Genomic DNA, 23119 nt, shown 5'->3' on the forward strand with positions numbered 1-23119 from the left:
CGTCTGCCTTTGGCTCAAGTCATGATCCCAGAGTCCTGGGATCAAGTCCCCCATTGGGCTCCCTGCTCAGTGGAGAGTCTGCTTCTCCCTCTCCCTCTGCACCCTCCCCCTGCTTGTGCTTTCTCTCTGACAAATAAATAAAATCTTCAAAAAAACCAAAATTTCTTTCCCTCTTCAAATGCACCTGCTAATATTCAGTTACTAATGCAATAATAATCTTTGGCTCACAGATGGTACCTTCTATTACACATCCTGATCATATTGCTTTTTTTTTTTTAATGGATGTAGTCCATCAAAGGCCTAGAACCCTGAGTCCCATTTTCAAGTTAGTTAATATCACATCAGTGTATGATCATCCACTTTCATTTAGAGGGACATGATTGTTGCACAAGAGATTCCCTGGGTATATCAAAGACAAAAGATTAGCACAATGCACCATCCCTGAGAGGGGAATGCATCAATAGTCCTCACTTTAGCTGCACACCCAAGCAGCAAAAAGAAAGCCATATACCCCCAGGAGCACACCTGATAGCTTATGAATATGAAGAGTATGTTCACCAAAATTGGTGAATATCCTAGAGTTGGAGATGTCCTGGATCACATCATAACCTCCTTCAGGATACGAATGCTGAACAAAGCATGTTGTTTCAGGACTCTAGGAGGAGTGCTCACTTCTGCACTCTCTCTCCCTCTCTCTCCCTCTCTCTCTCTCACACACACATTTTGATATCTAGCCCAGTCCTAGCTCTCTGCTTTTGCTGAGGACTAACCTTGATAAAATGACTGTTTAATTTTTAATTATAGAAGGCAGGTTTTCTATCTACTATGTAGAAACAGATAAAAGGCTACTGAAGAATAACGAACCTCACCAGGATTACTTCAAAGGTATATTGACCACATTTTCCAAAATCGAAATGGAGACATATGGCCAGTAGAATGGAATTGGCCATTGTTTTTGACTTCCCAGGACCGTTTTGGCACTTTAGATCAAGCTTGGGGAATTTTCCACTTTAGGAATCCCAACTACCCAAGGTAGAAGCCAGACAATTCCTTCTCTGCATTCCTAATCTTTTTACAGGGTGCTGGTGTATGAACAGAGGGAGTTGACAACCAGACACACCCATATGGGACTCTCATTATGGAGGGAGGGATGTGAGGAAGTAGGCACGCTCCGAGAGAGTTGAGGCAGGCTGGAGTCTTTGGATCTGAGAGTGAGACAGGACAATGAGGTCTTTCCTGGAGCAAACCTATAGTCTGATTTGCTCATTCATTCCTGTGGGGCAGCCTCTAAATCCAACTCTGGTCCTAGAATGGTCCTACCCTCTTTCACGTAGGCCTTCCAGTCAATGGCTTGGTTCAACATCATTCCATCATGTTTGAGGAAAATATTTCCTTTACCAGGTGATTTTTTCCCATTCATTTGTCCATGTTTAAAGATTTCTGCATACAATGCCCAAAGTTTAATTAGGAAATATAAAATAAACACCGAGCATATTCATGTAACAGAATTCTATACGCCAGTCAAAACGGAAGAAACTGGCTGTAGGTAACAAGACGGATGATTCTCGCAAACATAAATTTCAACAGAAGGAGCCAGACACAGAATCTATATACTAGGAGGCCATTTCTAGAAAGTTAAAACTACACGCAAAACCAAACCATGGTGTTATTCGTGAGGATATTAACTTTGGAGAGGCACAAGCCGAGCTTCTAGGATGCTGATACTGTGCCGGTTCTTGGTCTGGGTGGTGGCTACACTAGTGTTACTCTGGGAATTACACTAATGATTTGTACACTTTCCTGTTTGTATTTTACATTCCAATGAAAAGTTTTTTTTTCCCTTGATTTATGGGTCATTTAAAAAAATCCCACAACTCTTATCAATATTCAATCCAGCACACTGCTGATAGTTTTTACAAAACTATTAGGTATTGATAGACCTCAAGAGTTAGTTTTTTTTTTTAACGTTTGAAGAAAAAAATATCAGCACATGGGGAATTCTAAACATAGTCTATACCTAAGGATTGCATTTCAGTGTATTCAAATGAAACCAAAGATCAGCTTGACAAGGTTTACTATGCCAAAGAATCCTTTTCAGGAAAGATTTCAATCTGGGGAGCGTTTAGGAGGCTTGCTTGCCCTCTTCCAATCCCCTTTCCTTACTACACAGGGGTCTCCAAATCATCCTCTGAAAATCTCCGGCTTCATGATCAAGGCCCTGTGCATGAGGTCTTATTTTCAAGTTCACAAATAAAAATGCAAGTGAGATAAAAACACTTAAAAAAAAAAAAAGTCCTTTCCCACCATCTAATGCAACTAGCTCTGGGGGTGGGGTGGGGTGCTGGGTGTTAACAGTGATTAGAAAGTAAAGGAAAGGAGGGGCGCCTGGGTGGCTCAGTCATTAAGCATCTGCCTTTGGCTCAGGTCATGATTCAAGGGTCCTGGGATGGAGCCCCACATCGAGCCCCACATCGGGCTCCCTGCTCGGCGGGAAGCCTGCTTCTCCCTCTCCCACTCGCCCTGCTTGTGTTCCTTCTCTTGCTGTGTCTCTCTCTGTGAAATAAATAAAATCTTAAAAAAAAAAAGGAATGAAAACATCACCCAGAATCACACCAAATCGGAAGAAGACAAAGGCAGCCAGAACTATCTTATTTATTATAAAGATACACCATGAAGAACAGACCTGACTGTATACTGAAGCCTGGAATGGTACATGCCAAAATGTACAGTACTATACATAAAAGTGCATTGTCACAACAGATTAACAAAACATTTCTTTTCTTCCAGAACTGTAAAAGCATCCCCCCTATTTCCGCCTCAGAGCTGCGGGACTGTAACAGAGGCAGGACAGAGCACAGGCGACACACTTGGGCGGCAGAAGCTCAGAGCCGGAGGGAGGACGCGAGGACACTGCGGAGACACTGCGGGCGGGAAAGGCACAGTCACGGCTACCAGCAAAACGAGACAGTCTGATGACCGGCAAGGATGCAAGGCAGATGATACTGAGCACCGAGGCAGAGGAAGGGACACGGAGAAGCAGGGAGGACGCCGAGGAAGTTTCCACGGAAGTGGGCGGTAGGAATTGGGGCGGGGGGCGGGGGGGGGGCAGGGGGGGGGGGGGGGGGGGGGGATGGGGCGACAGTAAAAAGCAAGGCTAAAACTCCTCTAAAATAGAAAGGCACTTTCACATGTACATACTACAGATGTACATCGACACGATTAGGTAACAGTCACAAGCAGGAAGCTACCAGTACTGTAACTGATCAAACCGACAGAAAAGGACAATACTGATTTAATTACGTGCGCAGGAGTTACCCTTGAGTCCACAGGTAAATAGCAGTCTCTCCTGTTACACAGCCACTCACTTTACTTTAAACATCTAGAATAACCATCACACTACACACTGAGCTTGGATGAATGCTCTAAAGGGGGCATTCGCAAATGCACGGTTTATATATTTTCTTTTACTAAACAGTTTCTAAGATAAGCATTATGGAACCCAGTACAATTATTTAAACATACAAAAGTCCCTATGTAATTTAAAGATACAGGTACCCATCTCGATTATACCACATAGACTATTTTTTTTAAAGAACGTATACCAGGGTAAGTGAAAGCTCAATTTCCAGTTTGTTTTACTCATCTGAATTGGGGGGGGGGGTGCCAAAGTCACCCTGCACCCAGCCTGACACCCAGCGCAGCTGGAGGCTGGGTTTTCAGCTCAGGGGACAGTCTGGAGTGGGGAGCTCTATTGTACACATGGGTGAGCCTTTACCTCTAAGTCGCTCTGCAGCTGCAGCCTCAGTGGTGGGTAACTCAGAGCAAGACTCAGTCCCAAGTGCTTTTCCTGCATTCGTGGTTTCTCACTACTGTGGAATAAAATGAATGTGATCCCAAATCTGAAGTCCTCTAAATCCTCAACAGACCTCTGGGCTCTTTAATTTTTTTTTTTAAGTTTATTTGAATTCCAGTTAGTTAACATACAGTATGGGCTCTTTAAATTTTAGAGGCTGTAATTATATTAAAGTTTCTTCATTTTGTAGACCCCATGTCATTCCCAAAGCTGAGGATACTACTACCCTTCCCACTTGTATCTTTTCCTTAATTAAATTATAAGCCCGTTTTGGGAATGGCAAAAGTACGAAGAAAACTCTTGACCGATACAATGTGACCTGATCTCTCCAGCTACTGATGGCTGTTCGCGCTCACCATAGTAAAGTGGGGACCCTGCTGTAAATTATTCTGTGCATGGCTCAAGGAGCACCAAAGTCAAATTACGTCGTGTGAAAATGTGCAAAACTGTTGAACAATAGCATTGACCCTGAACGTGAATATAGAGCTCTGCAAAGGGCCGTTTGACTGGTTCAAATAATTTACAGAACACTCATCAGAAAATCTATACTGAGTACCTTTCTTTCTCCCGATGATCCTCTCCCAACACCCCTGACCCCAACCGAAAGGCCAACTGGGTAAGCCTACTTCCGTGAGCTCTGTGGATGAGACATGAACAGTTGAATCAGCTGAGAATATATATTCTTGTGTAAGTGGAGTCTGGTAATCTCTGTAGGGCCATCCTTTGCCTATCATCAAAGTAACCTCCTCCCCAAACCATGCGTGAAGAATAATATGATCCTTGAAACTGGGACATGACATCTCCAGATTCTTTTTGCCCATCCCTCGCACCTTCCCTCCTCCCCACTGCATGCTACACCTGTAGCTGTAGGGAGGGCCACGTGGTGGGTGAGGCCGCAGAAGCTTTTAATGAGCTTACAGGATGTAATTCTGGATCCTTTGTGAAGTGGCCACCTTGTCTTATCCCTGGAATCTGAAGACTCTTACTAAAACAAAGTAAGAAAACGTGAGTCCTTACTCACTGTGAGGTCACATCCTTCCTTGGGAATTGGGCGGGGGTGGAGGGGTGGAGAAGATAGAACAAAAAGAAAGGCAGGCTTCGGGGTGTCACCAGGGATACAGGGAGAAAAGAGAGAGACATTTAAGGAAGTCATGGGAGAGCATGAAAAGTTTCCTGCAAGAAGGCACAGCCTCTGAGGCTCTGAGGCTCTAGAGCAGCAAGTCCTCTGCCACCCAAGGGAGCAGAATCCTAATTTGGTGTTTGGAAAGGCAACCCTCATTTCATCAGAGGTGTAAACACTGAAGAGAGGAGACACCGGGCAGGATTACCAGGGAGAAGTCTGAAGACATGAACTTGCAGGAGTAAGATCTAAGTTAAAACTTGTAAAAGACACCTCCTCTCCCCATAATGAATTCAACATGCCTCTGCCCTTTTGATGCCCTCCGTAACGTGTTACTCTTCTGTCACAGATGGAAAGTAGCTTTAAAGAAATCCTTTTAATTTCAATTTCTAAAAGATTTAAAGTCTCCCCCCACCCCCCAGTTATTTCCATTTCTTATCCTCTGTTTCTGTTTCCCCATATAGCAGCAGAGAATTAGAGACACAAAGTGGAATCTGGAAAGAACTGGAAGTTTATTCAGGAAGGTTTCAATTTCCTAGGAATTTGGGAAGATGGTTTAAAAGGGTTAGTGCTACTTAAAGAGCTCAATCCTGGCTGAGTCTCCCTGGTGTCTCAGATTGCTGAGGGACCAAGAGAGCTCAAGAGAAATGGTGAGAAGCTGGACAAGATGTTGAGCTAGGCATCGTTTTCAAAATGGGCAAAGAGGATGCTTCAGAAAACTCAGAGAGTTAAAAGCTTACCACATCTGGAAATACTTGAAAAAAAAAATCTCCATTCAATCCATTTGTGAAATTAGGCCACCGGCTAGCAACCAGAAGTGTGACTTTGAAAGGTGACCCTATCTCATTAATTTACTCTCTCTCTGCATTAGAATGATTAGACTGGCAAATTGAGGGAGAGATCACAGTAATGATCTTGATTTTTAGTACAGATCCTCATTGTTTCCTGCAGGAGGAATTCACCAGTGGGTTATTCAAGTCCATACTGTGTCACTCTTAGATGGGCAGGCCAGTGGCTGCCAGTTTGAATCCAAACTTAGAAGGAAATCAATGGTGGTCGAGAGGGGTTAGTCCGGGCCATCCATTTTTCTTAAAAAAAAAAAAAAAAAGATCTCTTCATCAGTAAGTTCAGTGACAAAGTAGGTAGGATGGCATAGGCTGCTGCTGGTAGGAGTGGTGATTTGTACCTTAGTAAAAACAACTGAATTCAAAGCAACTTTTTAAGACAGAGGGAAAACATAGGGAAAACTGTCTTTGTGCTAGGATGTCAGAGAAAGAGGTCCCTCACAGAGCTCACCTGACTATCTGAGTTCTGTTGAGACCACGTAAAAAAAAAAAAAAAAAAAAAAAAGAAAGAAAAGGAAAAAGTCAGTGGTTCCAGGTGCCAGATTAGAAGGAAATCACCCCGGAACCATGAGGTGCCCCTCCCACCTTGGCCAGCATGGCACGTCCTCCAGTACCGGAGCCAGTTCTCTGTTGGCTCAGAGAGACAAATGGAGAGCAGAGCTGGGAATTCCACTTAGGTTCCTTAGGCCTCTGTAGCCTGATTAAAGGAACCGAGGTCATTTAGCCAGAAGGGAAGGCTGAGTGAGGCAAGGACTTGTGTGCCACGTGCGTGCTCCGTTTCCAGGGGGAGAACACAGCGGTTTCGGGGAGCTAGAAGCATTCCCTAGGCAGTTGGTAACAACAGATCTCTGAAGGAGTCTGTGGAGTAGTGTAACCAGGAACTCTTTAAAATTAGACTGTTCTAGTCCTTTGTGAATGCAGGGCATGGACTTGGAAATCTTCGGGGGCCTGATCAGGCTTGTGGAAGGAGTCACACCGAGAGCTCTGGAGGATTCTCTCTCTCTCCCTCTCTCTCTAGCCTTTCCTAGGTTTAGCTCAAGCAGTAACTGCAGGGGGTCTCACCCCCCTTCCTCTGAGCTTTTAACCTGGACCCAAGGGAAAAGACTCTTACGAAAGAGGCAAGCATCCAACTCATTCAGGTGGTGGGCTGCAACTTCCCCTGGGAGCGTCCCAGGTGCTCACTGTCATCTACCTAACAATGCCCTTAGCACCTTTCAGCCATCACCCCAAGTGCCACAGACCAACACTGGTTTTACGCCAAGGCCTGGAACTCAGATTCTCGTGCCTTCGGATCCAGACATTTCTGACTCACCCGGGCTGCACTAAACCCGAAGCACTATACCACCCGGAGAGCAGGGTGGTGGTGTCTTCATTGCAAATGGTGCAGCATTGGATTTTCAAGTAAATCTAAGTGTTTCTATTGTCTTTAAAATGACATAAGATATGTCCAGTTATTAAAAAAAAAAGGAAAAAGTTACAAAATACAAATGCCCGTGTTAATTTAGCTAGTCTCAGACATTACATTCGAGAACATAGAAAAGCCAAAAATCTCCAGTTGTAAGCACAAAACTAAGGAAAGTTATGGATCACCGACTTTTGTCACTGATCTGTTTCTTTTAAAATCACCAGCCCAGATGACCTTGCCCACTTGGTCTTTACATTGTGCAAGACTTGTCTGTTGGACCTTGGGAAGGTGGGGCAGGTCCTACAGTAGGGTTTGTTTTCGGAAGAACAGCAGGTTTTGGCCGAAGGGCTGGCGGCTTCAGCTGCACACCCATTCTGGGTGCCACCAGAGGCTTGAAAGTACTCATGGTGTCACTGGAGGAGGTGGTGCTCCGTCGGATCTGTGGCTCCGAGCTCCTGAGGGCAACGTTGTGCAGAGGGCTGAGAGATTCCGTGGACGTGGCAGGCGTGGGAGCGTTTTTCACTTGCTCTAAGGTATCCAGCACCACATCGGGGGCATGCTTTGCCGTACTCTGTCTCTCCAGCTCTCGGAGTTCATTCAAAGCAGTGTTCATTGTCTCCTCGATATCCTGTTGAAAAATAACCAGAGAGAGAGAGAGAGACAGAATAGAATGGTAATTAGTACTAACGTACAGAAACCCTTACACTTCATTTCAAAGCAGACAGGCCGGCAAGAGCAATGATGTTTTAACTTTGCTGTCTGTAGGATGTATACACGTAATGCCATCTCACACAATTACTTTGACTGCATGGTCAGGAGAACAAGATGCAAGGGTGCATGGAGTCATCGATCAAACACTGGCCATCCCAAGGTGCTAGGCAGCCTTCTCGTGATTTCTCCCGTACATGCTGACTTACTGTACAGAATTCCGTTTCAACTTATGGTTAAAAGATAGCTTCAATTTAGACACTGCAACAATTTCTCAAGAAATAGATGGGAATGGGAATGAGGCAGGCTTCTTTCATTCATTTAACAAATAATTTTGAGCACTCACTAGATACTTGGCTAACTCCTAGCAGTTCTTCAAAATTCAGTTTAAGCCTTCCCCTGATCTGATGCTCTTGTCCAGTGGGTCTCAGTGGACGTGGTGGTACTGCCCCACAGACAGCATTTTTGTAGTCTGCTATGTGTGTATTTTATTTTTTAAAGATTTATTTATTTATTTGAGAGAGGGAGAGAGAGAGAGAAAGAGAGAGAGAGAGAGAGAGAAAGGCAGAGGGAGAGAATCTCAAGCAGATTGCCCACTGAGCGTGGAGCCCCATATGGGGCTTGATCTCACCACCCATGAGATCACGACCTGAGCCGGAATCAAGCCGGTCGCTCAACCAACTGAGCCACCCAGGTGCCCGTGTGTGTGTACTTTTAATGCCACAAGAATGGGGTGGCATTATTGGCATTTGATGGGCAGGGGTCATATATACTACATCTGTTGCAGTGTCCCAGATAAATTTAGATGCAATGAACTGTCCTGCAGCCTGTTTAACTTCTGAATGTCCTTCAGACACTGATGTAGGTGAAAATCCTGTTTATAATAACCTAAGCCCTGACCCTAACTCCATCTTATATCAATATACATTTTTAATTGTTGTATTTATGGTAATTACATATGTAGGTGAAAGCATCTTACTACTTTGTCTTCTAGCCTAGTCAAGCATTAACTGAAGTACACTTGTTTTAATATTTAATTCCTTGTATTTTTGTATATTTAGAGCTTTATGTTTTTTTTTCAAATTACGTATCTCATCTGTCAATTTATTTCAGATAGTAAAGGAGGAATTACAAAATACGTATTTCAAAAAGGTAGAGTGTGTTCCACTGATGGATGAACAGATAAGCAAAATGTGGTATATACATCAATGGACTTTTATTCACCTTAAAGAGGAAGGAAATCTTGCCACATGCTACAATATGGATAAACCTGGAGGACATGAAGTTAAGTGAAATAGGGGCCAGTCACAAAAAGACAAATACTGTATGATTCCATTTATATGAGGTAGTCACACTCCCAGCAGCAAGAAAGCAGAACAGGGTGGCCAGGGGAGAAAGGGAAGTTGTTCGTCAGTGGGTATACGGTTTCAGTTTTGCAAGATGAGAGAATTCTGGAGATCTGTTTCACAAAATGTGAATATACTTTACTGAACTGCACAGTGAAAAATGGTTAGTTACGATGGTAAATTTTACGTTATGTGCTCTACCACACACACACCTCCACACCCATGGTGGAGTATTGTGTGGGACGGGAGCGGTGAAGACCCATCGCCCAGGTCTGACTAACACGCCTCTTCTCTACACTCCCGGGGCTCCTTTCACTCACCTGGAGCATAACCCTCATGGCGCTGCATAATGGGAACGGATTTCCATTTCCAGCTCCCTCACAGGACTGCAAGCACCTTCAGAAAGCAGCTGGGTAATGATTTAACGTTGCTTCTATAAAGCCGGGCAGAGGACCTGGCACATAGTAAGTGCTCAATAAAAGTTTGCTAAATGACTAAACCAAGACACAATGATCACATATGGATACTGTCGTTTTTAAAAAAGCCCCATCAGGGATTCCACTGATTTGTTTAATAAGAGCATCTGCATATTTTTTGTATGAACACCATGATGGCAGGCTTACTTGTCCTCATGGGAAAATCCGAAGATGAGAGATGGAAAGATAAATAAAGGACACAGCTGGAAGCCGTTTTGGGAAGATGACATCACTTTTCAAGTGATTATTTTCGTATGTGATTTCTATCTGATGCTAAACATATGGATTTTTTTATAAGTATTTGCCCCAGAGAGATCGTGCAGAGCCTGGTTTATCTGTTGAGTTTTTGTTTTTATGATTTACAATTAAAGGATTTCCTGGGGTGCCTGGGTGGCTCAGTTGGTTAAGCATCTGACTCATCTCAGTTCAGGTCTTGATCTCAGGGTGGTGAGTTCAAGCCCTGCATTAGACTCCACGCTAGGCATAGAGCCTACTTAAAAACAAAAACAAAGAAACAAACAAAAAGGATTTCCTGGTTCTGGAAGCAAAAGGGTTAAACAGGCATTGTTACACCTTCCCACCCCAAAGCTCCTAATTCCCTATCTTTCTAACCTAAATCCTGTTTCACCTGCTTATTATAAGCAGTGACATTATAGATTTCTCAAACTGTTAAATTCAGCTGTAATATTTGATTACGTATATAGGTCTCCAAGGGCCCGGATATAGTATTTCAAATAGAGAAAACCAAAAGGTCAAGTCTCTTTGATTTCTGCTGAGAAATTGCTATACATTTAAAATTGGTTTAATTTTGGGGTGCCTGGGTGGCTCATTCGTTAAGTGTCTGCCTTTGGCTCAGGTCCTGATCCCAGGGTCCTGGGATCGAGCCCCACATCGGGCTCCCTGCTTGGCGGGAAGCCTGCTTCTCCCTCTCCCACTCCCCCTGCTTGTATTCCCTCTCTCACTGTCTCTCTCTCTCTCTCTGTCAAATAAACAAATAAAATCTTAAAAAAAAATTGGTTTAATTTTTAAAAAAACATATTAAACCCCTTACAACCTAATTTACATTCAAAATTTTCTTTAGGACACTGGAAATAGCTTGGAAATTTGTCACATCAGTGTAGGTCTCCTTGGGCACTCTTTATTAAAAATAATTCATCTTTAATAGTTCCCCATGTTTGTTTCATTTACTTCTCATTCACTCTCTTTTTTGATCGACTTAGCTCTTTTTTAAGCTTCAGATGGCTGGAAGATGCTTTAGATTAAAATGGCAAACCCTAAATCTATTCACCTTTTTCATCATTGGTGATACCCATATTTTCTGATGGTCTATGCTGGAAAAAAAAAAACAGAGGAAAAATGGCAGAATGATGGAAAATCCATTAATCAATCTTGTCTTACCTTTACTTTGTCAATTTTAATCATTAGAAAAAAACTACAAAATCCTTTGCACTAACTGTTGGGAAGAGAAGAGTGACAGAGGACCCAGATCTGCTCTTCTTCAAATAGCTAGCCATTCTCTCTCCTATTATTTATGGACTAATCCAGCATTTCTCCTAAGTTGAAAGGGTCATGTTTCTCCTACACTAACCTTTATCTGTTTCTGGCTCTCCATTCTTTCTATCAGTTTGTCTATTTTATTATCTTTAGCATGCTTTTGGGATCTGGTAGGGCTAGTCCTTCCTCATTATTATTCTTTTTCAGACTTTTCCTGGCTATTTAGCAATGATGTGTTTGAATGCCCCGGGTCCTACACTTCTGCCAGGTCTCTGAATCAATATGAACCTAATCACTTGGGCCCTTCCAGTAACAAATCGCTCTTCTAAAGAGACCCTTAGTCAGGCCTTAAAGAATGGACTAATTTCTTTTCTGTTTTCTTTAGTTGGTTCTCTACAAAAAGCATGACTACAAAGAGGAAGTCCTGCATCCCTCCATCACACCCCAGGTACAGAGCAGGTGCCATTCCATTCCATGCATCCTACCTGAGCGATTGTCTCTGGGTCCAATGGCTTGTGGTCATTGAAGCCTGTGTATTGCCCTGACGACGTGGACCTTCTAATAGGAGGACTGTCGATCTTCTTGAGGGAGTCATGCCGGCTGATATTGGTCAGGCTACCGTGGCCTGGCCTGCGCCTCCTCTCAGGACTGTCGTTGGTGAGGCCACGGTTCTGCAGCAGGCCCCGGGGGTGACTGCCCAGGCTAGGGGACCCCAGGTCAACTGAGGAGTTGGAAAGAGCATGCGGGGGGTGCAGGGGGCAATGGCTGTCGCTGGTCCTGCCAGGACGCCTTACTGGAGGGGGTGGCTCTCCTCTTTTTCTTTGTCTAAAAATACACAAAAAAAGAGAAAATAGGAGAGCTTATCACTCCGGGTAATACTGCAAAGCCGCGGGTTCTGCAGCTCCTCGAAGTGCTTGGAAAAGTGGAGGTTCAGGAGCCTGATTATCAGACCCCACCCACCTGGCTAGATAGCCGTCAGGATGTCGGTCTGTTGGGGAGTTCATATCCTTGGACGAAGACTTGTCCTCAGTGACGGGCCCACTGCTGGCCTCGCTGTCAGCTTTTTGGCTCAGAGTGTCTGAAAACGTGTCATCCCTGCAACAAGGAGAATCAAGAGTGAGAGTCTTTTGCAAGATGAATGGGAACAAAAAAAATAAGTGATGTAGCCTTTACATATCTAAGTCTTTCTCTTATCAACATGACTTTTCTCATAATAAAAATGTACCATTTCATTGCAGGTGAAGTGCAAAGATTCGGATATACAACAAAGAGCAAAATCACAATCACTCATGATATAACAGCCAGACGCCACTGTTGCTAGAATTTGAGAAAGTCTCCTTCTCTACTTTTTATCTATGCCTGGGTAAACATGTATGATGTCTGCATATATATGTATGGTATTTGTACTTAGATACTTACATGTTTATGTAGCTTAGATATCTATGACTGTATGTCTATATACACATACACATAATATTTCTTGGCTTCTGAAATCCACATTTTAATATTTTTTTTCTAAAATTAGGCTGAATCATTTATTTTTTATTTTTTAATACCTTTTAATAGTTTTTTTTTAAAGATTTATTTATTTGACAGAATGTGGGAGAGCACAAGTAGGGGGAGCAGCAGAGGGAGAGGGAGAAGCAGAAGCAGACTCCCTGCCGAGCAAGGAGCTTGATGCGGGGTTCCATCCCAGGACCCTGAGATCATGACCTGAGCCAAAGGCAGACAGTTAACCGACTGAGCCACCCAGGCATCCCTAGGCTGAATCATTTAATCACTGTATATATTTTATGGTATATTTCTCTTTTCCTTGAAAAAATGCTCTTAAATTAGTGCTGCACTGTGAAATATTATACTCACAAAATAGGGATTATATTGTACATATGATTTTGCAAACTGTTTCTTTCATTTAATATATTATGACCATCTTCTCATCTCTTTAATTTTTAAATTACAGCAATATTAAAAAAAAAAAAAAAAAGGAAGCCTGAAGATGATTCTTTTGAGATGTTTAGGTCAGCGCCTTCCCTCTGGGGAATCTGGAATTGAAACGGTAGCCAGACAGCAAGAGACGAGTACCACTGGTTTTGGAACCAGCAGTGTTACTACAGCTCTTGAAGCTATTCTCCACATGGCGGATTTTTCTAAGAGCCTGAAAGCTTCCATCTCTCACGCTATATAGCCCTTGCTCCGAATCTGCTGGTGGAGTTTGGAAAATGAAAACCTGCTGGCCCCGAAGTACCATTAGCAAAGACCCAACAGCAAGGTGAAGAACGGTGCCCAGCTCAGAGGTTCGGGCTCTGCCATCCCTTCTGCTCTTTTCTCGAAAGACCAAGGCCGGTTTAGGAACAGTGGCTGGAGTCTTCCGGCGGAAGCAGCAGCCGGGCAGCCGGCACTACTCACATATCCTGCACCACGATGTACTGGTGCGGCACGAGCCCGTCGATGCCATTGTGCCTGCCTTCCCACCAGTCCTCAGACGCGCGGTGATACAGCAGCAGGGAGGCCCCCTTCTTGAAGGACAGTTCTCTGGCGGATCGCCCCACGTAGTCAAACTTGGCTATCGCTTCTATTGGCTCACATTCTACAAAGAACACACCAGAAGACGATGAGGGACAGAGTTGTGAGGTAAGCATGAAACGCTACGTGGAAGTTCTCTAGGCGGCCTTAGAAATCAACAAGGCCATTTCAATACCCAGAGCGAACAAGGTAATAAACAAGTCCTCAATACGGGACACAAACAGCCTGTTAAGGGAGATACAGAAAAACATTCTCTTGCTGTCATCAGTTTTTCACGCAAAGAAGAATGGAACATTGGATCTTAATTTCCACAGCCTCTTACCAGAGATAGAATGACAATCTAATAAAAAATATTTTAAACTTTGCAACATGATAATATGAGATCTTTCCTTGGGTTGTAATATCCTCCATAATAACTCCAATATTATTTTGACAATGATGGAGTTCCCTTGTAACATGTTAATAACCATGAGTAACATGGAAAAATCACTATCTCAGGACACTAGGAAGTTTATGCTTTATTTGCTTATTTGGAGAAAAATCAAGTTTACAAAAACCAGCACATTAAATACTATTTGAGTACATTTAATTTCTTCATGTACTTTTCTGGCACTATCAAATCTTCCAACTACTACCGACAGTAAAGATAATTTTGTTTTCTCTAGGATCAGTAATAAATGCTAGTTGCCTATGAAACAAGCATAACTTAGACTGTCCTGTACCCAAATTAAAAGACCAGATTCAAAAATTATATTATCCAGAGGTCAAAAGATATTCAAGGGGATTATGGTGAGTGAAAAAAACCTATCTCAAAAGGTTACATACTGTATGATGCCATTTATATAACCTGCTTGAAATGACATAATAATCAAGATGGTGAACAGATCAGTGGTTGCCAGAGGTTGGGAAGAAATGGCAACGGCTATAAAAGGGGAGCACAAGGGACCCTGGCGATGAAACTGTATGCGACTAAGTAAACATCTGCACACAAAGCTGAGTGCACGTGAAACGTGAATATGGCGGATGGGGTGTGTCAATGTCAATTTCCTGGCTGTGATATTATGCTGCAGTTATATAAGATTTTTACCAGGGAGGGAAGCTGGGATCTCTCTGTAGGACTTCTTACAACTTCATGTGAACCCACAATGATCTCAAAATAAAAATTAAAAAAAAAAAAAAAAGATATCGAACTCTGGGCCTAGAATTGGAATTTCAGCCCTGATCCAATTCTGACCACAAAAGTTGAAGGCAAATAAGAGGACAAACTATACAAAACACCTATAAGAGATGCTTTTTGTGACTCAGCTTATTGCAAAAAGCCCTTCAGTTCAGGGCCTTATGATCTTTCCTCCTATCTCTCACCATCCCCCTATTTTCATTCCTGCTATCTACAACAGATGAGTAAACTTCTAATCAATAATAAACAGAAAGGGCCAATACACGTGCTAACTGTTCAGAGAAATATATCTATGCAATGAGCAATGTCTCATTTGGTAAAATCTGAGCATGTGTTAGTTTCTGAATACTCTAGCATATATGCACACATGATAGATTAAAACCTGTCTATCTGGCAAATATTTTCTCAGGAAATTGTCTTCTATTTTGCCTGGTAATGAACCTTCCCATTTAAAACCAGTTTATTTTTCCCCAAAGATTCTTGAAACATGTTTAATATCTTGTATGGAATAACTGCATAAGAAATCATTGGATAGCCAGCTAGGCTTCTTTCTCACTTGGTAAGTTCAAACATTCTCTGGCCCATGTAAGGCACAAGCATAAAAATCAACAAAACACATTGAAAAAGCTTAGGGTTTACCTTATGTGAAGGGCCTGTGTGAATATCAGCTATACATTTAAATACTATAATCTACATGTCATAGACTTCTTAGCAAAGTAGGTGTAAAAATAATTTTAGAACAATAGTTTAACAATTGACTATAACTTTCAGATCATATGTTAGCACTCTAGTATTCCCTCCTAAAATTACACATGTATATATTTAAAATATTTATTTAAGAGAGAGAGCACGAATGAGCATGCATGGGCAGCAGGGAGGGGAGAGGCAGAAGGAGAGAGAATCTCAAGGAGACTCTGCACTGAGCATGGAGCCCACATGGGGCTCGATCCCATGACCCTGAAATCATGACCTGAGCTGAAACCAAGAGTCAGACACTTAACCAACTGTGCCACCCAGGTGTCCCTAAAATTATACTCTTTATTAAAACAATATGAATAGCAGCTTTATTAAATATCTACAAATCTGCTTTATAGAGGAGGAACTATAACTTTATATTCAAAGAGACTGACTTTATAGTTTGTTTTAAAATTGCAGACAAAGAATAAATCCTTGTTGATCAAAGATGGTGATGACAATTTTTTTAACCCTAATTCTCCTTGGGGAACAGAAATAAACATGTCCATGGTACAGGAGACATGAATAAACATATCCATGGGGAGGAAAGAAGACATGCCCATTTGTTAAAAAGAACTTCATGACATGTACTTCGCAAATTCCTATGTCAACATACCTGTGTAATTTGAATTTCATTTTACTGAAAAAATAAACCCAAAGCCCATAACATAGTGTGCAGTCTATGTACTTGTCAAAGGGAAATGAAGAAAGAACCATTAATGTTCTTTAGACATTAATTAGACATTCAGTCATACATTGTCAGTGCTGGCCAAGGGCTATTTAAGACTATTTAACATATATATATATTTTATCATAATTTTAGAATCATGCACTCTATGCTTGTTATCTCTGTTTATTTGTTGAAACAACTAGCAACGGGATTATTAGACTCTGCTTATTTAATTCAAATGTGGAGAGATTATGAAAGAATGACCCGATGAATCAGAAGTACATTTTATTGGTAATTCTTTACCAACTAGTTATTTTGAGCAGTTTCATTATTTTGACTCTTTCTACTCCCATGGGAGTCATTTCGTAGTCAAGAGTCAATCAATAAGCTACTTATACAACATCTTAGTCTACTTATCGCAGAGCAAATCAATCCGAGGGCATGGCAATGCACCATTCCCTTTCCTATGGAGTCACATGGTCCTCTAAGGGCGTCAGAGACACTGTAGAATGTCACTGCTATTGATAATAGTAAGAGTGAACACGATAACTTCATTTCCCTACACGGCTATTACAGCTCTGTGCAAAGGAGAAAAAAATTCAGTACAGCTGATTTTCTGACTGCCTGGTGCTATCAAATCTTGTATTTCCATTTCTTGTCATTTCATACAAAATGCAGTACACTGCATTTTCTTTTTGGGACCTTGCTGTCCCTGACACTTCCCCTCCTAGATCTGTTACCCACTGCCCTTGCAGGTGACGGTTCTGTTCTAGGACAGCCTCTCTTTCAGAAACAAAAACTACCCTTCTCGAGCAATACCATGACAGAGAAAAGAAAAGACAATACCTGGGTATCACAAAGATAATCAATACTGTAGTTGATTTAGTTACAGAACTTTAGAGGTTGGCTGTGGGCAAGGGTATCTGTCCTTTGTATGCAATACTTTTCTTTCCAGCAAAATCAGGTGAACATGGGTAAAACGTTATAGAAAACACAGAGCCCTCAGTGAAGCTTCTCTTTTGTAGTCAAGAGGTAAGAATAACTAACAGATGGCAGGGTGGGGAGACTGATGTTTGGCAAGAGAGATGGCTGGGGCTTTGTCTTAGCTTTCCTGGCCACTAGGGAAGGCAAGGAAACAGAGAAGTCATCAGTGAGAAAGGAATAAATTGTACGGAGAAACAAAGGAACTCAAGACAGAAGAAGGGCCCAGAGACTTTCGAAAGTAACATCACAGAAGTAGAAGCTCTCACTGTAAAGAATTTCTTCTAAATGAAGTTCTGAAAATGTCAATTCATTTTACTTTTAAAAACATAAACTTTTTTTTGGCTCAGATGTAACTTTTTAATATACAGACAAGGAATCTAAAATGCAATGCATGTTGAAGTGAAACATTTAAACTTTTTTTTTTTTTTTAAGGCAGAGGGTGGATATTAGACATTCTGATTACCGTTACCATCTTGCTGAAATCAACAAAAAATCCTGGATTTTTTTAAAAAAATATTTTATTTATCCATTTATTTGACAGAGAGAGAGAGAGAAAGTACAAGGAGGGGGAGCAGCAGAGGGAGAGGGAGAAGCAGGCTCCCAGCTGAGCAGGGAGCCCGACATGGGGCTCGATCCCAGGACCCTTGGGATCATGACCTGAGCTGAAAGCAGACGTCCAACTGAGCCACCCAGGCATCCTGAAAAATCCTGGATTTAAAAAAATCTTTGTAATTGCATTAATAAGCTACCACAACAGTAAGGAATATTAAAGACAAAAAACTCAACAGAAGTAGGAACCCAGTGAGGTAAACAACACGAGAAAATGTGAGTCAGAGTTTGCCTTGAGGGTACTTTCCCTGCCGGGTTAACTTAAGGTTTCATTTTGGACAAAAAACTAAGTCCAGTGTCTGCTCAGTGTGGAGAAGGTAAATCCCCCGTAAATCACACCCTCAGTGTTACAGTGAGCTTCTAGTTCTAGAAATCCTCCTCCCTCCTAGCCCTCCATACTTCTCCGTAGATGGTATGTATCACCCCCGCCCCCTCCCAGACTTAAAAATAGAATCTATCTCAACCTTGGAACAAATCATCTCCAAGAATCCCAACCACATTCCAGTCCTCAGGTACGTTTGCAGTTTAAAATCACACTACCTGGGTGGCCTGGAAAACCTCAAGCTAAAAATTCACTATGTTCCCAAGTTGGCTGTGCCCCAGGCAGAAGTAAATGAGAAACCTTTCTGGAGGAACTTACCTTCAACTGAACCTAAAGGAATTCCACACAGTTCCAAGGAATACATGCAAAATTTACAAAACACTCTGGAAAATAAGACTTAGTGAGCAAGAACCAAAAAAAAAAAAAATCCAGGAAGACTGCAGATACTAGAATGATCAGAATCACAATTTAAAACAATGGAAAGGATTAATATGAGTAAAGAGCAAAAGACTGTAAAAAATGATTAAGCAGCCGGTGCGAAAGTGAACTAAACAAATGTAGAAAAGAACTTATAAATATATCAACTCAGTGGATGGGTTTAAAGCAGATTAGTCATAGGTAAAGAGAGAATAAAAGGATCATGTGTACAGCTAAAGAGGTACTGAGAGAAAACTGACAGCTTTATATGTTCATATTAAAAAAGTGTTGGGGCGCCTGGGTGGCAGTTGGTTGGGTGTCCGACTCTTGGTTTCGGCTCAGGTTGTGATCTCAGGGTTGTGTGATCGAGTCCCGCATGGGCCTCTGTGCTCAGTGCAGAGTCTGCTGAAGACTCCCTCTGTCCCTCCTTCAGCTTTCTCTATCTTTCTCTAAAATAAATAAATCAATCACTCTTAAAAAAAAAAGTGTCGAACAGCCGTCCCTGAAGTGCCAGTGGCCAAAATGAAGTTCAGTCCCTTTGTGACCTCTGACTGGAGCAAGAACCGTAAAAGGCATTTCAACTCACCTTCCCACATTCACAGGAAGATTATGTCATTCCCTGTTTCCAAAGAGCTGAGACAGAGGTACACTGTTTGATCCATGCACATCCACAAGGATGATGAAGTACAAGTTGTGTGAGGAGACTACAAAAGTCAGCAAATGGGCAAAGTGGTCCAGGTTACAAGAAGAAATACGTCATCCTCATTGAACGGGTACGGCAAGAGCAGGTGAATGGCACAACTGTCCACATGGGCACTCACCCTGCCAAGGGGGTTATCACTAGACTAAATTGGACAAAGACTGCAACAAGATCCTTGAACCTAAAGTCAAGTCTTGCCAAGTAGGAAAGGAAAAGACCAAATATAAGGAAGCAACAACTGAGAAGACGCGGGAATAAAGTAGTCTGACATACGACTTTAAATAAAAACTGTTAAATGAAAAAAAAAGTGTCGAAAAATAATGTTACAGATTAAATTTGTTGGAAAAAGAAAAAAAATGATCTCTAAAGAGAAAAGTATAACAGTTTATCGAGAGACATTAAAAAACTAGAAATATGTTTGTGGACTGGAGGAACGAGTATTACAAAAATGTCAATTTTGTCCATGTAAATATATGTAGAGTTAGTGCAACTGCTATCAAAACCAACAGGTTTTTAGTTCTAATGTATGTTTTAAAAACTTGAAAAACTGAGTCTAAAATTTAAGTGAAATTGCAAAAGATTAAGAATTGTTAAGGAGAACAAAGTCAGAGGTCTTGATTTGCCAAATATTGAGATTTATTAAAAGGTATTAATATTAAGACAGGAGGGATAGACAAGTAGATCAGTGGAAAACAGGAAAGCCCAGAAACAGACTTGCGCAAAGAGGACCTGTGATTTATGCAGAACTGTGGAGAAAGGACAATTAATGCTGGGACAACTGTGCATCCATATGGAGAAAAAGGAATGGACCCCAACCTCACAGCATACCTCCAAAGAAATTCCTGGTAGAATAAAGACCTATGTGTGAAAAACAAAACCTGAAAGCATTTAAAAAAGAATATGGGGGGCGGGGCACCTGGGTGGCTCAGTCAGTTAAGCGTCTGCCTTCGGCTCAGGTCATGCTCCTGGGGTCCTGGGATCGAGCCTCACATCGGGCTCCTTTTTTCAGCAGGGAATCTGCTTCTCCATCTCCTTCTGCCCCTCCCCCCAGCTCGTGCACGCCCTTTCTCTCTCTCCAAAATAAACAAACGTTAAAAAAAGAGAGAGAGAGAGAGAAAGAATATGGGAGAATTATCTTCATTACCTTCATTCAGCATAGAAGGATTTCTTAAAGGAGACACAAAGTGAAACCATGATTGGGTAACTTCAACTCCTTTAAAAATTTCCTTGTTTAGCAAAAGACATAATAAGCATATGAAAGACAAATTACAGAGCACAAGATATTTGCAAAACATATACACAATAAAAGACCTGATCCATACCCACAAACTACTCTTATAAATAAAAAAACCAAAGCCAAATCAAACCAAGCAAAAAAAGCCCAGAGAAATGAAGAGTGGGCAGGCAAATGGGCCCCAAATGGGCAAAACACTTGACAGAAATTTCACACAAAAAAAGAAATCGAAGCACACAAAGGTCGGTATATCTACATGAACCGTATTTTTTATTTTCTGTATTCTGACCTTGCTGCTGCTGAAGGGTCAGGCCCTCCCAAGGTTCATCAGTTCCTACAGATAGTATAAACAACTCGCCTGTTGTGCCTTTCAAATACAAACCAACCAATCCAGAGCCCACCCCAACCACCTCTCCTGGGTCACTATCCACCTGCCCTAATCACCTGACCAGGTACCAGACAACCAGAGACAGCCCCTTTGCCCCAGAGCCTGCTGAAATTATTCTCACTAGCCAATCTGAAGCCTGCTTACCATGCCCTGCCTGTTCCTTCCTGTGGAAAGCACAGCAAAGACTCTTGCCCAGTTGTTCCTTCTGCCTCTGCCTCCTGACCAACCTTGGGGCTTTTCTGTGTGGCCACCTGAGGCATGATGTACCCTTTCCTCTTGCGCACTGTAACAAAATATCTTTTCAATGGCAATCCTCTCCTGATCTGTTGTCCTTACTATACACCAAGTTTTCTTTTTTTCTTTTAAAGATTTTATTTATTCATTTGAGACACAGAGATACAGAGTGAGACAGAGAGCATGAGCAGGGAGAGAGGCAGAGGTAGAGGGAGAAGCAGACTCCCCACTGAGCCAGGAGCCCGATGTGGGGCTCGATCCCAGGACCTGGGGACCATGACCTGAGCCGAAGGCAGACGCTTAACCATCTGAGCCACCCAGGTGCCCCAATATACACCAAGTTTTCTATAATACTCTGTATCATAAAACAACATCTTTATCAGTAATCAGAGGAATGCAAATTAAAATCACAAGATACCATTACACACGATGATATTGGCAAAGATGACAATATTTGATAAAATTAAGTGTTGATGAATACATACAACTGGAAGGCTGATATACTGCTGGTGGGGGTGTATATCATTACAGCTATTCTCAAAAATAGTTTGGTTCTAGAGGTGCCTGGGTGGCTCAGTGGTTAAGCGTCTGCCTTCGGCTCAGGTCATGATCCCAGGGTCCTGGGATCGAGCCTCACATCAGGCTCCCTGCTCAGCGGGGAAGCCTGCTTCTCCCTCTCCCACTCCCCCTGCTTGTGTTCCCTCTCTCGCTGTGTCTCTCTCTGTCAAATAAATAAAATCTTAAAAAAAAATAGTTCGGTTTTATCTAGTAAAGTTGAAAACATGCTTCCTCCTGGGTGCGTATATCCTGGAGAAACTCCTGTACATTTACAGTACTGCAGTAGCATACATGTTCAAAATATTCCTAACAGCATTCTTTTTAATGGCAAAAAATAGAAAACACCTCACATATTCATCAATAATAAAATAAATACAATGGAATATCATACAGTGGTCAAATAAATGATTATAATTGCATGCAACAATGTGGGTGAATCTCAGGAACATAATACTGAGTAGAAAAAAATCATGAGAAGTATATACAGTATGATTCCATTTATAGAAAGTTCAAGAAAGTAGAAAATGAAGCAATAAGCCGCTGAAAAACACAAACATATAGCGGTTACCCCCGAGGGAGTAAGGACGGCAATCATAACAGGGAAGGCAAAGGTAATGATGTCTTCTTTCTTCAACTTGGTGGTGGTTTGTGATGTTCACTGTAATATTATTCTTCATACTTAACACATATTTTATAAATTTTCTTTCTTGTCCTACTGAATTCTTAATATAAGCAATTCTAAAACAATGGGTATTAAGGTTAGTTTTACAACAAGGGCCCAAGGGCATACCGTCTTCACTGGTGTGGGGCTCTGTACCAGCATCCTGATCCACTTCCTCCAACGTACCGTGCTCACTGTATGGGCTGTCACTGTGAAGTGGAAACAGAAATTCTTACAAAGTCAAAGGATTTAAAAAATGAACAACTGCTACTATACGAGACTTTGGAATGGCAAAAGAGTTTCTGGATAGTCTTTCAATGAAACGCTGGAGGCTCCAAAGATCATCTGGTCCTATGGCAGTGCAGGTCCCTTCATCTTTGACACAGATAATTCGTATCCACAGAAATTAAAACTGGCTGAATTCCAGTGGAATATGATTATTGCCCTGTGGATACAGCAGTTTTTGCAAATTCATTTCAACACACCTTATTGCGTATCAACTGATGCTCTTTGATTTCTGCTTTGAATTGGGTGTAGTATCTTTCCCATCTTTTCTTGACACATGTTTATTGCAGATTTGAGAGAGTCATGATTTTTATTCTTTTTAAAAACTTACCCTTTAACACAACCACACTCCTCAAATGTATACTGGTAAATGGA

At 41.9% G+C, this 23119-nt stretch overlaps 1 protein-coding gene and 1 pseudogene across 5 annotated transcripts in view; one reads left to right on the plus strand and one right to left on the minus strand.

Moving 5' to 3' along the window:
* Positions 1 to 2641: 2641 nt before the first annotated feature.
* The window catches only part of SRGAP1 (SLIT-ROBO Rho GTPase activating protein 1), a 268505-nt gene continuing 248027 nt past the window's right edge, over positions 2642 to 23119 (minus strand). For all 5 annotated transcript variants that reach the window (XM_025883134.2, XM_025883133.2, XM_073900722.1 and 2 more), the window contains exons 18-22: positions 22589 to 22668; positions 13654 to 13834; positions 12208 to 12342; positions 11733 to 12072; positions 2642 to 7851 (exon numbers count right to left, since the gene is read on the minus strand). In XM_025883134.2, coding sequence (XP_025738919.1) covers positions 7474 to 7851; positions 11733 to 12072; positions 12208 to 12342; positions 13654 to 13834; positions 22589 to 22668 — 1114 coding nt within the window. In that variant the 3' untranslated portion in view covers positions 2642 to 7473. The remainder of the gene's footprint in view (positions 7852 to 11732; positions 12073 to 12207; positions 12343 to 13653; positions 13835 to 22588; positions 22669 to 23119) is intronic.
* Positions 19207 to 19642, plus strand: LOC112832444 (large ribosomal subunit protein uL24-like; annotated as a pseudogene).

Source organism: Callorhinus ursinus, unplaced genomic scaffold (genome assembly GCF_003265705.2).
Source record: "Callorhinus ursinus isolate GAN/ISIS: 27379988/994484 unplaced genomic scaffold, GSC_fseal_2.0 scaffold14, whole genome shotgun sequence".
NCBI classification, from domain to species: Eukaryota; Metazoa; Chordata; class Mammalia; order Carnivora; family Otariidae; genus Callorhinus; species Callorhinus ursinus.